Source organism: Silurus meridionalis, chromosome 6, assembly GCF_014805685.1.
Source record: "Silurus meridionalis isolate SWU-2019-XX chromosome 6, ASM1480568v1, whole genome shotgun sequence".
NCBI classification, from domain to species: domain Eukaryota; kingdom Metazoa; phylum Chordata; class Actinopteri; order Siluriformes; family Siluridae; genus Silurus; species Silurus meridionalis.
The window spans coordinates 19,823,775-19,840,245 of NC_060889.1; the positions used below are offsets into that span (position 1 = coordinate 19,823,775).

General features: G+C 38.5%; 2 protein-coding genes across 3 annotated transcripts in view; both read right to left on the bottom strand.

The window, feature by feature from the left end:
• kdm6ba (lysine (K)-specific demethylase 6B, a) overlaps window positions 1-10,226 on the bottom strand; it is a 74,157-nt gene extending 63,931 nt beyond the window's left edge. For both annotated transcript variants that reach the window (XM_046850868.1, XM_046850867.1), the window contains exons 1-2: window positions 9,466-10,226; window positions 6,670-6,815 (exon numbers count right to left, since the gene is read on the bottom strand). The gene's annotated coding sequence lies outside the window, so the exon portion shown is untranslated. The remainder of the gene's footprint in view (window positions 1-6,669; window positions 6,816-9,465) is intronic.
• Window positions 10,227-11,309: 1,083 nt separating this feature from the next.
• Window positions 11,310-16,471, bottom strand: part of dnah2 (dynein, axonemal, heavy chain 2) — a 161,853-nt gene continuing 156,691 nt past the window's right edge. The window contains 2 exon segments of the mRNA XM_046851713.1: window positions 11,310-11,629; window positions 12,480-12,630. Coding sequence (XP_046707669.1) covers window positions 11,475-11,629; window positions 12,480-12,630 — 306 coding nt within the window. The 3' untranslated portion in view covers window positions 11,310-11,474.

The window sequence follows — 16,471 nt, forward strand, 5'->3', positions numbered from 1 at the left end:
AGAGTTCTTTGTTCTTCAGCTTGAAGAGGAGATGAGTTACAGTCTCAGTATATCTCCAGAAAACAAAGGCACTTTAGAAAGCACTTCTCAAAGCACAAATGACTCCGGTTCCACAGTCACGTGAAGAGTGGATATATGTGTGTGTGTGTGTGTGTGTGTGTGTGTGTGTGTGTGTGTGTGTGTGTGTGCGCGTGCACGAAGTGTGTCTGTTTGCACATGGAAGTGACCATCCATCACAATCCCTCACATTGTCGACACATGATGGAGACAAAGTGGGAGGAGCGTGAGTGTATATATGTGTGTGTGTGTTTGTGTGTGTGTGTGTTTGTGTGTGTGTGTGTGTGTGTGAGTGAGAGAGAGTGTGAGTAAATACATGTCATTCATCTCCACTCACCCAAACCATTTTAAAGACCGTCAAAATTAACAGCAGGTAATTAAAAGTAACTGCAGCTTGTCTCCTGAGATTTAGGCCACTGGTCTACTCTTGGTAGCTAATTAACTTCTACATTAATTACCTTCTCAATAAGGAGTTAGATCACATATGGGCACTTAGGTTTTTGTAGGAAAATAACAAAAGGTGGCAAGGGTGATGTATTTGCTAAAGAGCAATTGAGCTTAATGGATAGTCCTTTTAAACATGTGCTCACACACACACACACACACACACACACACACACACACACACACACACACACACACACAAATTGTGTCTTTGTAAAAAGAATCAACATATGAATATTAGATGAGGCACAGAAAGCTACACAAAGCTTTAAACACTGCACATGAACAATTATACCTCAGAAACAAAACCAACTTTGCCATTTTGATTTAGAGAACTAAAGCTTTATGGTTAATGTGGAGAAAAGGTGTTCAAAAGTCACAAGAAGTCATAAGTATTGAGGATTTCCATATGACTGACTTTACATTTAGTATGCATTTTGATTATTAATCATTATTCATTTTAAGCGTTGTCTTCTACATAATTCCCGGCTGCATTTAAAACTGTATGATTGGATTCCTGTTATGATTAAAGAGTAAATGGAAAAAAAAAAATCATGGATTCATCAGAGACATTAAGTCCACTGCTGATTGAATATTGAAAAAAAATAAATAAATAAAAAATAAAATCAAACAAGCGCCAACACTTTACACTTAATCAATGGGCAAATTACAATCAATCACACATCCACCCACTTTCTTTTGTAAACTGAAGTACTGCACATGCAGATTCGAGACTCATGTAAAGGTAAGAGTCGCTGCTGTGATAACTGATGTGACTTGCTGAACTGAGTCCATCATTATTGTGGGGGGTGTTTTTGTTGTTTATTTTTCCTAGTTGGAGGCTAGAAATTACGAGTTCTTTATACTGCTGCGTTTGATTTAAAACAATGCCTTTGTTTCTTGAAAGTAAAATAGCAGTTTTTTGTACTTTGACTAGTATGTGAAGACAAATCAATTGATAACATTTAATTAAATAAACATTGAATACTCCATTATATTCTGTTTTACCCACACATTATAGTGGCCAATGATCTCCAGCTCACAAACACTTCCACATAATAAGGACTTATTATAATTATTAGTATCATCATATTGCATACTACATGTGTGCTTGCCAATCCGTGTTCATACTCACAAACTCTCTCGCTATGAGATGGGTTCAATGTCAATGTTTGGTTTTTGTATTGGGGGAAAAAGCCTCCAGACAGACTTTGTGCCACACACACACACACACACACACACACACACTTAGAAAAGGCTTATTACCCATGTCACTCTGCCAATGATCAGTTATTCGAAGCACAGACTGGCCAGAGGTTAATGAGTTCTTATAGAGAAAGAAAGAAGAGACAGAGAGAGAGAGAGAGAGAGAGAGAGAGAGAGAGAGAGAGATGGCAGGCCATGATTGATTCCACTGGGTGAAGCAGCATCTGGGTAATGTCTGTGTGCATAGGGGTGAGGCAGGGGACACAGTGTATGTGGATGTATGTGTGTGTGTGTGTGTGTGTGTGTGTGTGTGTGTGTGTGTGTGTGTGCACGTGTGAAAGACAGAGAATGTGAAGTGTGTAATTACAGTGTCACGCTGTTCACTGTTTGTCCACATAACCTTAACATGCTGCAGATCTTGGCGGTGCTGCCACTATTTGGATCGTTTCACACACCTCGGCCCCAGACCCTGTCCTCCATCTTATGTGCGGTTCCTCCATATTCATTCGCTCTCCCTGCGATGGCCCCTCACACACACAAAAGCCTGGTGCAACAAAGAGCTGAGGGCAATGACCCAAACCGGAGAAGGAGAGAGAGGGTGATTAGCTCACTCTTTTGGTGAAAAGGGGGGAGGGGACCCAATAAAGCAGAAGGTTCGGGTTTTTGATAAGCTTCTTACTGGCACTTTCTATTTTTTTAGACAAAATACAAGTTTGATATGCATAGATATGTTTATATTGTATATATTTTAGTTTGTAAGTTTGGTAAGTTTGTGGTCAAATGACCATAAGATTCGTATGTGTTCCCATTCCACATTAAGTCTCCATTTGCTGTTACAATAACCGCTACTATTCTGGGAAGATGTAGTAATTGGAGTGTGCTTGTGGAGGTTTGCAGTCAGCGTATGCTTTGTGCACAGGCGCATTGTCATGCTGGAACAGGTTTGGATCTCCGAGTTAAAGTGAAGGGAAAATGGTACAATTGCGGTAAAATTTTGGGGAAAAACCACAAAGTGTGCTATACAAACAACACACAAAACGATTAAATTCATCTTCCAGTCGCTCCTTTGCTAAAAACTTGCTTCCACTCATGTCCTCCGCTTGTGGTTGCAAAACACATGTAAACGAAGAGCCCAGAGTGTCGGTCCTGACACTTTTTTTAGGTTATACAAGCCCTTTCAAAACTATTGGAACAGCAAGGCCAATTAATTTGTATTTGCTATTCTTGTTTGAAAGCACGTGCTCTATTTGATTCTAATCTGATTTAAAGATATTCAATGCCCTGGTAAAAAGTCTTTCCCCAAAAACGTAAATTAGCCAGCAAACCTGATTAAAGTAATGAGCAATTCTTTCCTCACTGATATGAACAGCATTCAGTGGCATGAAAAGATGGTTATGAGTTTCACTGTGGATGATGACGATCATGAAAGTGAGCCCCCATTTCTCAGTGTAAGCTTATAGTACTTTACAATTGTGCAGGAATCTTCTTTCCATATGTAAATTGACCAAATGAGGCATTATCTTTTGTAAGGCCTGTGTTCAACCCTCCAGAACAGTTCCAGAGACTCCTGTCACGCTCTCGATTTGCTGGACGTTTTGACCAGTAAAATTATTTGCATTTCCAAGCCCTTTTCCCCTCCTGAAATCCAGTGTTGCTAACTAAGTTAATATTTACCCTACTGCAGTCTGTGATGGACTTATATCACAAAATGAATTTTGATTACATTTTTGTATTTAGGAATATGAGACCCATTTTTAGTCTCCATAAATATTATTACAAAACGCTTTTCTGAAAACTGTTGCCAGCCGCAGAGTAGCGATAATCCTATTACTTCCATCGTCTTATTCATTTACATTACGCCATTAAGAAGACACACTTATCCAGAGTGAGATCACAGAGGTCTCAATGAAAAACTTCAGAAAGGATCCTAGTTAGTCTGTTTCTCATCAGCAACAGACTGTGACTTGTGATTTCATCATTCCTGTCGTGCACTGTCCAGGCTCTCTAATGATGATTTCTCTACCTTTCACGCCCTCTTCCTCTCTCTCACTTACACACACACACACACACACACACACACACACACACACACACACACACACACAGCAGGTGAATCGATTGCATGACTCCATCGTACTTTTTTGTCCTTCCTCCTTCCTTTCTCTCTCCTCCCTCAGTGGTGTGATGTTCTCTCTCCACGCTGTGAGGAGGAGTGTGAGGGGATGTACTCTTCTGCCTCTCTTCCTGTTCCTCCTCCTTTTCTCTGCCCACGGCCTCCTACGGCTGAATATTTCTAACCTGCATTTTCAGTCTCAGTTCAGACGGTTCCAAATCAGGCAGCTCTACATGGATTTTTCTTTCACTTTCTCTCTTTAACTGGTTCACGTTTTACTTTTTCAAGATTTCTATCGTTACTTACTCTGGCTTCTTTCTAACGTGTGTGTGTGTGTACATGAAGATGGCATCCAGTAAAATGTTATAAAGAAGCTTCCTTGCCATGAAGACTTGCATCACATCACTATTTACAGAGATGTGATATGGTTATTACTATTTATAGAGATGTGATGCAAGGAACTTACCAGAAACACGACTATAACTCGATTTCTGTCTCTATCACGCTCACATGCGCGCACACCGCCTTGCCAATCCAATCTCAATAGACACTAACCCTGAAAATGTCATTCTCTCCTCACCATCCTTCCTGTAATACACACGCAATACACAGTGTGAATTTATATCTCATGCTGCAAAGCTGAAGGATGAGCTAATTCATAGGCATGACTGCATGCCCCATCACTTGCTCTGACCATTCACCATTTTGAACTTTTCTCATTGGCTTATCCTAGCAATAAAGGGCATCAGAATGTTAAGGGCCACATACTTATTCACATTTACATCACCGTTTATTTCTTCATCAATCAGTGTAAAAAAAATCCTGAGACATTTAATCTTAGATATAATCGTTGTTGAGAATTTAGCCTTATTTGCTCTGACTGTACCTCATGTATAGAAACAAAGCAGCTACTTGGGGTGGCATCACCTCAAGCACTTCCTTAAAATATGCTTATGAACATTGTTATGTATGCAGTGCTTTCTTTCAGAGTTTTTGTTTCCAAGTCCAACTTTGAGCAGTTCCCTTTAAATACAGTACTGCTACTGAACAAGGAGTCTTTCTGCTCCCTGGCTTGCTCTCTAAGACACACACACGTGCCATAATCGGCCCCGCGTGATAATGATGTCATTCGTTTCACATACGGAGAGCGAGAGAATGCGTGCACGTGCATGGTGTGAAGAACATTTCTGCTTTCCCAAAGCATCCTTAAATCTACCAGAGCAGAGTAATAGGTGATGGTGACAACTGACTTACAGTTTAACAGCAACACAAAAAGCAAAACAGGGACACAAGTCTATTTATCCATCATCATCTGTCATCACCCTGTAGAAAGGGCTGAACGACTTGTTAAAACATGCACCTGAGCTCTGGTAGAAACAACACAAACAGATCTACTGGCTTGGCTTCATTCTGAGCCAAAAAGCTTTGATGTCAAGAACAATTAAAGGAGTAGTTTGCAAATTTTATAGCTCAGCTGCTGTTAAAAGCAAACTGCGTTTCCAATAAAAACATCAACCTTCCCCGGACGTGACCTCAACTGATCCCTACCATACTGCAGAAACGATTATGAAAAGATAAATATACACCGTGTATTCAGTGTCAGATGATCATTACAGTTATTCAAATATGTATGATGTATGTGCAGCAAGAAACTACTGTTGCCAGAATCAACAACAATCCTTTTATATATGACTAGTTAATTATGTAACAAATGACAAAAAAAATTTAAGCGCACACAGGCCACTTTTACTAGAGTGTGTAATACTGAATCGAGCCGCTAGGGGCAGCAGCAGCTCTAACAACTATAGTACAACACACAGCTGTTGGCAGACACCATTACCAAATGCAACTCTCATATACATCTGAGCAGGTAAAGGTTATGGGATTTGTTTAATTGCCAAACGTTGGCATTTGGCAGTGCTGGGATTTGAACTCACGACCTTTCGATCAGATCTCAAACATCATAACCACAGCGCTACCTCTTCCCACTTCAATTATAAAACAGCAAAAGCCTGTTGATCCTGTTGAGCCTTATGTTACATTTCACTCAAAAAGATTCATTTGTTTTCAATATGTGCACAAATGTAATACTTTACTGTAGCCGGTTATCCACATATTAACTACATACCATGTACCGTTCACAATACCGCCCGAGCATTAATGAAAGGAGATGTGTGTGAGCTGTCCAGCAAGAGTAAAGCGATAAGATACTCTGCATAAAAGCAATACAATTTAAAAGATGATATGATTTAGCATATTTTAACATTGATGCAAGCGTCTGATATTGATTGCACAATGCATGGGATTGGCTTGCAAATTAATTTGCAATTGCTAACGCGTGTGAGCACGGATTCTGACTCATGCTGCAAGTTAATGAATACTAATAAAACCATTCAATCTTTATCTTTTATACAATCCATTAAATAACTGTTAATAAGAAATGTGTCCTGGTCAGGGACATGGGCTGAACCCAATCCTGGAAACAGTAAGACGGAGGTGGGAATACAACCTGGATGGGTGTCGAGTCCATTACAGCTCAGCACACACATATACACATCCATTCACACACACATTTAAGGTAGGATGAGCGTGTTTCTGGAAGGTGGGAGGACGCAGGAAAAACTCACACAGACATGCAGAATTCCACATAGAAAGTGACCCAAACTCTGGATTGAACTGGCTGATATCTTAAAACTACTACCATTGTGTAACATCTTGACGTACGATCTAGAAGTATAGGTATGTAAACCAGAAACAGAAATGACGTAGGCTTGAGGAATGATTATCAGAGCTCTGGCAACATGTTTAAACATCTATGAATTTCCCTCTTGAGTGATTTCCATGCTTACGTTTCCTCCAAGTGCAGCTTTCGAAGACTTTGGCTGACCAGCTGGTTGGACGCAGTGTTGTAATGCATGTCGGTTGATGGAGGTTTTCATCCAGAGCGATTCTCACGTTGGCCAACCACATTTTATCCATTTTAGCCCACCAACAGCTGTGGAAAAAATAATAGTTTCAAAAACTTGTTCTTTTTCTACTAAAAATAAATAAATAAATAAATAAATAAGTGGATAATCTCAGGATTCTGTTATACTTGTGCGCCACCTTGTGTTGTGCTGCCTGAATAACAAAAATAAACCATTTTATTTTATGATCTTTTACCTCGTAACCACAAATTTTTACATTTTAAATTTTATCCAAGTGGACTTATATTGCGCATTAAAACAGATCATATAAAAATTATATCAATTTTCGTCAAAAATACTTATTCTAGATGTAAACACGTTGTATGTAAAAAAAGAAGATAAAATTTTTCTTTGCACAGGCAAGTGGCACCACCTAGTGGCTGCTGTTGATCATTAATAAACCCAAGCCTGCACATTTTCACTAAAAATAATCTCAAAATATTTACTTCAACAACTCTGTTGTAGCATACTATATACTAGTTTTAATATCCTGATCAGGAATATAGTTCTGAAAAAATCTGACATGGATCAAGGTGCACTGGACCGATAAACATATTCTCATCTAGTGCATAAAAGTGTGTGGCATTGAAATTACATTCTTCTAAAGATTGATGTTCGAACCCAAGTGAATTTTAGGTCCTGCTTATACTGTTATTAAGCTCAGGCTACTGCCACATGTTTAGAAAGGTGAGTGGTGATGTAGCAGGTGTGGTTTAACCAGAGGGTTTTATTTCAGTGTGAATTATTATTTGATGCTCTATTTATGTATTCTCTCTCTTCCCACAGTGTGTGTGTGTGTGTGTGTGTGTGTGTGTGTGTGTGTGTGTGTGTGTGTGTGTGTGTGAGCTGTTCATGTGAATGGTTCATCACAAAGTGAGAGTGTTCTTAAAAGGTGAGATTTTTCCCCTTTGTCTTACAATCAGAGTGCAAATCACTTTGTTATACAGGCAGTAAAACACTCCCACGTGCATTAAGATCATAAAGAGTACAATGTGAAAAAGTGATTAAAGTGATTCTATTTCCACAGGCATTACTGAGCATGAGGATTGTTGGGTTTGTTACTGTTCAGTTTCAGTTACAACGGTACTCATTAAACTAAATTGTGAGCATGTAGCGTCTGCGCAGACACAATCCAGCGCCGTCATTTGCTAAATAACTAAATGTAACGTTAAAGGAAAAAAGCACAGAGAATCCGGAATGAGTTTTAATCTGAATTCTTAAATGTGAGTTTTCCCCACTGTTCTAAAAAAAATCTGCAGTTCTTCTCAAGTGACCTTTTATAATGCAATAATGTCATTCAATAGTCATTTAGGTAGTATCAGTCTTCACTGAAGAGATTCCAGTCATCATAAACTGGGTTCTAGGAATTATAAAGGGGTTCTAGTCATCGTACAAGAGTTCCGGTAACCGTAAAGGGGTTCTAGTTAACGTAAAAGAGTTTTAGTCATCGTAAAGTTTAAGTTGCCTCTGTAAAGTGAGCAGGATAGATAGACCGAGGTGATTATAAAGGGGTTCTAGTCATCATAGAGAAGTTCTAGTCATCATAAATGGGTTCCAGTCATCATAGAGAAGTTCTAGTCATTATAAAACTGTTCCATTCACCGTAAAGGGGTTCTAGTCATTGTAAGGGAGTTCCAGTCATCATAAAGGACTTATTATAAAAGGGTTCTGATCTTCCTAACGTTTGAGAGTTGGGGCAATAAAGTGGATAGACAGAGGTATTCATTAAGAGGTTCTAGTCACCATAAAGGGGTTCTAGTCAACCTAAAGTTTGAGATTTGCAAGGATAAAATGAGCGGGATGGACAGAGGTCATTAAGAAGTGATCGTAAAGTAAGTTAGTTTGGTGGTGTGGTGCAGCGCCCCCTTGAGGTGCTAACAGGAAATAGCAAAGAAAAATGAAAGGGGGCGGTGACGTACAAAGAGGAGCGAGAGAGAGAGAGAGAGAGAGAGAGAGAGAACACAGCTCAGAAAAATATATATATATACATTCAAATGTCCTTCCTGGAAAATCGGCGAACCCCCACATGACATTTCGGAAAAGAAAGTCGACCCCTGTGAGAGGATCTTGAGCAGGCCTGAGTCACAGCTCGAGTCTCCTGTAATGAATGGAGCAGTGCTTTAGTTTTCTACTCCACTAGAACGCAGACGAGCGCGAGATCACGGGTGGCTCTGGGAGGCGCGTGAGCGCGGGGAGATTCCGCTTTTCTCGCGCGCTCCGAGAAACTGCAACGTAACGCAACTCCCACTCGCTTCCTGTACACACCAGTCAAGCATGAGCTCATCAGTTTCCATATTACTGCCTGAACTTTTCATCAGACTGAACGTCTATTTGATTTATTATTATTATTTTAACCGCGCCACGGTCTCGTGGGCTTCATTATTACCGACAGTGTACACGCCATGAACGCGCGCGCACACACACACACACACGCCGAGCGAAAACAACGGGAAGAGACCCCGCGGTGTTCAATCCACGCGCTTCTTCCTCTTCTTCTTCTTCTATTTTTCTTTTATATTAAACGTCGAAGGAAAAAAAATAATAAAATAAATCTGCTGCGTGTTTAGCGCGCGCGCCGAGTTACGTCACGCGCCGAACCCTGAAAACGCCTGTGGGTAATAATACCGAGCTGCACATCCACGCGCTTTTCTTTCTAAAACAGAAAGTGTTCGCTCTTACCTGCAAACGTGCGAAGGTTCGAGATGGGAGGCGGCTTCTTGGGTTTGGTACAAAAAAAATTTAAAAATTAAATAAATAAATAAATCCTCCAAAGAGCGAAATGCAACTGCGCAGTTTCTCCTCGCGCTGACACGCAGCACAAATCCTCAGCGGCTTCAAAGTCACAATTCCCAAATGCAAATAACCTGCACTGGTGCTATTCACCTAAACTCTCTCTGTACACACACACACACACACACGCATGCATGCATGCACAGACGGCACACTTCTACCACGAAGCAGCTGTGATCGGTGATGTGAACGTGGCCATGCACAAACATCAGTGACACGGCGACCAAAACCTTCTAGTCTTTTCCAAAAATGAAAAGGCCCCAAAATCATCATCATCCCCATCATCATCATCATCATGATGCACCCGACATTAAGGAACTGCAATGTCTTCTCTGTAAAAAAAAAAAACAGAAGTGCGCCTTCATTTGTGAAAGGAAGAAATCCGTGGTCATGGCACGGTGGAGGGAAGCCGCGTCCCGCATGCAGGTCCTCTGAGGAGTATCAGACATGACGCTCTGGTTTCCTGCGCGCTCCCGGGGCGCACAACGCGGAGCTCAGCTGCAGGATTGCGCAGTTCGCAATTCCGCGTTTGTTTGCCCGTCGTCTTGATGTTTCAGTGTAGATACCCTGCTCGCTCTCTCTCTCTCTCTCTCTGCCTCTCCCATGCAGGTTATTTTCGGTGGACGAGTATTGCACTGCCCCGCCTCTCTTCTTCTCAAGGGGACACGCGCGCACACGCGCACACGCACTTCCCAAAAATTCCAGGATTGCTCCATTCTTTCCCGGGCGCCTGGAATTACCCTCAACGACACGCAAAGCACTTTGGGGTTTTGGCGTCTTTCTCCTCACTGATTTAGGACTGATCTGCTGTCATGGCCATTCAGATGAACTGTAGCCACGATAGAAGTCTGATTTTAAACCAAAAGCCAATAATAATAAAAGAAATCACCCACATTTCACTGATAATTATTCTATTATTACATCGACTTGGTATTATGTATATGGTTATAGGACTGGGTAAGCCTTTTAGAATAGGGCTGAAGACAGAAAAAAAAATAAACCTTCCTTTGGTCACCTCACACACTCCTTTTGATATTCTTTGTGTGGCCCGGATGGATCAGAGGTGGGAACATTCAACAACTGTAATGAATAATCCGAGGAGACTTCATTCCCTATTTGGGGGACTCAAAAGATGTCATTCCCTCCCTTCTGCGCTTTCCATCCATTAAAAAAAAAAAAAAAAAAAAAATCTGGAGTACTCTGAGCAACTACAATAGTGCCTTGGAGGCCCAATTTAAATTTGAATTCAACATGTTGCTATGAGCGCCCCAACAACCAGTTAGTGGTACACATTGACTCAGACCTGGAGGCCAGTAAAGAGCCCCTTACAGTTCTGAGGAAGTCTCACACTTTCAGACGAGGGCTGTCTGAATACAGCCTTGAAGTGAGGCCCCCATCTTCTCTCTCTCTCTCGCTCTCTCACACACAGCCTCTCCCTCTTTGCTTTCCTCAGAACTATTCTTCAGTTTCACTTCTTCTGTACTCCCTCTTGTTTTCGTCCCTCTTTCAGGAATTCACTCCAGCCTGTGTAGAATCTAAAGACCATCCTGAGAACTTTAGTGTCCCCAACCCCCCTCTCTGTAGCTATAGTCTGTTCACAGCAAAAGACTTTTCAACACATAAATCCTGGGTGTAAAAAAAAAAATAATAATAATCATTTAATTAATAAACAAAAATTTAAATAAATATATACAACATATAAATATCTAGAAACAAATTAATCATTGAGAGTCTTCTATGTGAATTCAAGTTTAATTTGACACATTTTTTTCATTTCGTTTATTATAGAAATGTATTAAATGACCCTACAAAAATATTGTCAAAATATCCAACAATGATTTATTTAAATAAATGTATCTAACACCCAGAAAAGTAGTGTTGTACTATGTGTGTGCTGTCTAGGTGTCCAAACTCATCAGTAACGCCGTTCCCCTCTTGACCCAGTGATCATACGGTGCGGCTCCTGATCTGAGATCCACTGCCACTACAAATGAAGGTCGTCCGGCTCCTCCTGAACGCACAGGGTAGTAGTAGCAGGGGCAAGAGTACATTCCTACATTCACAAAGTGCAAGCAAACAATAAATATTCAGCAAAAACATATTCAGAGCGTATGTCAGACTATTCTGGTTGATTATCTATAGCTTATGTTTAACATTGCTTTTAGTGTTTTTTTTTTTTTTTTTTTTTAAAGATAACCCTAATATCCCGCAGTGAACTAATCTGAGTAAAAGAAATGAAATGTGTTTCTGGTAAACCTAAATATGCTGTGAACAGCAGTTTGTCTATGTGAACCGCCTCCTTCCATCATTTCCTGCTGTCTGGTGGATTGCTCATGCTGTGCTTATAGATCAGTTTTCATCCGCTGTATTTGTACAGAGCCACCATTTAAATGTGAATGATTTCATTCTGACAAGTCATACCACAGCCAGTCTGAGTGTGTTATTCAGAAGTGCTGTTCTAGTGTAACGTATCATCTCATTGTGCTGAATCTGGGAATATATAATACTTGATGTTGGGAAGAACGACGATTAAATGCGTTATACAGATGCAATGAACATGGCAAGGGAACAGACGATTAGCCATATTTCACATATTTACGTATTGATATTCTTATTGAGCTGCTTGCTTAGGGACTTCTATTAAACTACACTGTAGCTTCCCCTGATCATTTTTTGTGGCTCTTTTCCAACTGTGCCGATGCAAGCAGCTAAATCCGAGGAGTTTTGTAAAACTGTAAATTGTTGTCAAGGTTATTTATATATTGATTATTATGGGACAAAGCTATACAATCAAAAACAGTTGTTCGTTTATATTTAAAATATATAGCAAGGTGATTAATAACAGAAAAATCATAAAATCTATATATTAATATAATAAATTTTTTTTAATCATCTGTGTATACCCTTGGCGTTTTTTTTGCGGTTCTCCACTGGTTTGAAATGGATGGTGGGTATGGGGCAAACCAGCTGCATGGGCTCTGCCTCCACCAGACACGAGTTCTTTTTATCCCAACCAGCTCCTTCTAGATACAGACCTCGAATAAACACACCATCCTGTGGAACAGACACACATATTGTACTCATTTAGTTAATAAAGCAATATTTATTTATTATATTGTGCTGCAACATGGGCAAAAACATCTGTGTATCATATTTTGCCTAATTATGGCTTTAAAAAAAGTGGGTTGATAAATGACTTTGCTTTAATATTTCAGCTGATTTAAACAAACAAACAAAAAACCCAGATGATTCACAGGCCTCGAACACTAATAAACTCAGAATTTTTAAGACTGTAACGCACTGACACATTTGTGAAAAAGAAGAGATTTTACAATGAAAGTCAACACTGTACTTGAATATACGTAGAACAGTGTATTTAATAAGGAATTTAAAAAGGAAGCAAGGAAAATGTGCCTTGGAGGGTATGATGTTGGTATAGGGTTAATGCAAATAGTGATAAAAATGAGTCTTATTTTTTTTATTATCTGACACTGTTTTGAACCCAAGAGCTTAAATCAAGAGCACAGTCTTCACATTATCACGAGTTTGATTCAGACGATTAAAAAATGTCCAATCAGCTGGATATTGTCAATCAAGTTCCATATCAAATTCATACTTTTAACTGGTGAACTACTTTTGAAAGTATGTAGCCCCATGATATATAACTCATACTGCTCACACTTACATTAAGAATGTATGAATTCTGTGTGGTTATCTCCTCTGGGACAGTCTATTGTTAGTTGTGTCAATTAAATGAGACACAGAGAGAGAGAGAGGAGAGAGAGAGAGAGAGAGAGAGAGAGAGAGAGAGAGAGATGCACGATTTGTAATATTTAAGGAAGTCTACAATCTATGTCGACATAATCCCCAAATTTTATAGCCAACATTCAAAACTGCTAATGTTTAAGCTAATAATATACTAATTCTGTGCCACTCTCAGGATCGCTTCAGTGCTTGAAATGTTCATATGTGCATCTGTATAGATAGATGTGGAGAGATTTATTCCTGAGAACTGATTAAACCAGCAGACGATGTTTGGTGTTTTTCTTTTTACATGATAAACCCGAACACTTTGCCCCCAAACTACAGAAAAACCCCCTGAGGTGGAAAACCCAAGACTTTCAGCAGTGTGTGAATTCTCAGCTTCACAGTTACATCACTGAAAAGTTAAAAAATCTACTCGAGGTGTTTGTTGGACTATTTTTTTTTTTAATCTCACTCAAGCAGTTGTTATTATTATTACTAGTGGGTTTTTTTTATTCTAGTAAATTTAGTTTGGTTTCCAAAATCAAATGAAATCACTACCATCCTGATCAGGCATTTACTAAAGAGGAACAAACTAACATTGCATATAATATATAAGTTTGCAACAATATTGTAATATTTTATGCTAACGTATTTGTCAAACACATTATTTGAAGTACTGTTGATCAAATCAATATAAAATAACTTTTTTTGTTTTTAGAGTGCTTTTAACAATAAACATTGTCCCAAAGCAGCTTTATAAAGATAAAGAGGTTATAATACTTTTGTATTAATTTTGTATTATTGTATTAAAGAAAGCGAAAGTTATTTCATATCTTTTTAAGCAAGCCAGTGTCAACTGTGGCAAAGGAAAACTCCCTTAGGTGGTATAAGGAAGAATCTTTGGGAGGAACCCGACTCTAAAGGGAACCAATCCTCATCCGGGCGGCACCGAATGTCCATTCATTACAGTTCCATCATTATTGAGGTGCAAATACTGCAATTATTAATTTTTTTTTCACGTTAAAATTGACTATTAAATGGATTATTATAATATATTTACATATAAGCCAGTCAGGCTATTTATTCTATTTAGGCATTATTGAGCATATATTACATTTATTTGTGAAGCACTGTGTTTGTCCACAAGCAGGGTTTTTTCTACAGTACATGTGCTTCCATCCAGATATTCCCTGACAGCCACAAAAAAACCCCACATGTAAAGAAATAAGGAAATATGTTCAAACAGAAGTGTCTAGCTGTTATTAAACTGCTATGACATCTGACATGTGGACACGTCTTTGCTAGAGGTCACTGGACATTTTAATAATGTTGCACCACAACTGCAGGGACTGTTTTAAATTCCAGTTGCTGGAAGTCACACTGTGTTGAAGAAAAACAAGTAATAGGCGATTTGTCACTAACAATGATGTTAACATGGCAGAATGATCTTAGAGCTCTGCTTGAGTCCAATATTTCTGCCATGTCCTGAGCATTATGTAGTTGGAGGTGCAACCAGAAGAAAACTAAGACGGAAACTATGTAAGTAAAAAACTATTTTTCTGTACTGTCCTATTAAAAGAAAAAAAGTATTTTTAACATTTCATCTTATTCTTAATCAGGAAAAGACTGTAGTTGAAGTGATGTGCTCAAGAGCTAGATAACCACTTACGTTTGCTAAATAAATAAATAAAAATAAGGAATGTGTCTGAGTTGTATCAGTTTATAGCAGTTTATAGAGTCAATTCATTGATAATATACAACATCCTGGTTCAGTATTTTTGGCATCCATGTGTCTCTTTTCATGGTCACAATTTGCCCTTCTAATGACTATTTCCTGCATGATAATGCCCTGTGCAACAGAAAAAGTCTCAATCTGGTTTCATGAACACGACATTGAGTTTAATGTTCTTCAGTGCTCTTCCCTGCCAACCAAATTAATAGAACAGGAAGTGGTATAAAGTGATATTCACAGAATAAATGTCCACCTGAAAAAAATGTATAATGCAGTTGTTTCAAGATGAACCAGAATCTCAAATAAATGTTTCCAATCTCTCGTGGAATCCACTGCATGAAGAATTGAGGCTGTACTGAGAGCAAAGGGAGACGCTACCCAGTATTATTATAGTGTTGTTGGCAAACGCATTGCATTCATTGAAAATAAAGTCATATACAATATATATATATATATATATATATATATATATATATATATATATATATATATATATATATATGTGTGTGTATATATATATATATATATATATATATATATATATATATATATATATATATATATATACACACATATATATGGGCTGTCAATCGATTAAAATATTGAATCGCATCTTAATCGCACATATATAATTGTTCTAAATGTACCTTAAATGAATACTTTTCCAGTATTTAATGTTTAATGTTACTCTTAACACACCGATATATTAATAGAATGTATTAATGAGTCAAACACTGATATTTATTCAAATTTAATGAGCCCCAAACCTTCTTTTTAACTAAATTACGCAAATAAGACCACAGGTGTTGTGGCAAGTTGGAGTCAGAATTTTCTTCCTTCGTTTACTACTTTTAAAACGTTGAACTGATGCTGATGTGTGTACGTGATAAGTAGATACCACCAAGCGCCAATCCAAAATAAGTTCAAACCAGAGCGCGTGCTCTACACTGACTGGTGGATTTGTGTGTGTTTGACGAGTTTTTATTCGCTCATAAATACAAAAGGGATGACTGATTTTGCAAAATGTAGTAAAGTTAAAGTAAAAGTCTCCCCAAACGGAAATACTTCAGTAAATCGAATAAAGAGACAAGAAAACGATTCATAAACAGTGTTTGCACAGAAAAAAAAGATTATGATTTGCATTCGTCTCACACACTCCCAAATAGAACAATACATAAATACATTCGATGACCAAACTGATATGAATAAGACAATGTAAGACACAAAAGTATAATAAATACATTTTAGTATTTGCCCAGATTTGTCCAAATATGCAAGAAGATTTAAAACAGAACGAAATGTAGAAACCTGAAAGAGAATTAGTTATAAAGTAATTCATTCTCAAAAGGAATAAACTGCTTAATAAAGGTAAAACATTATAAAAGAGACTTTTTAAAAATACATTTTACTGTGCAT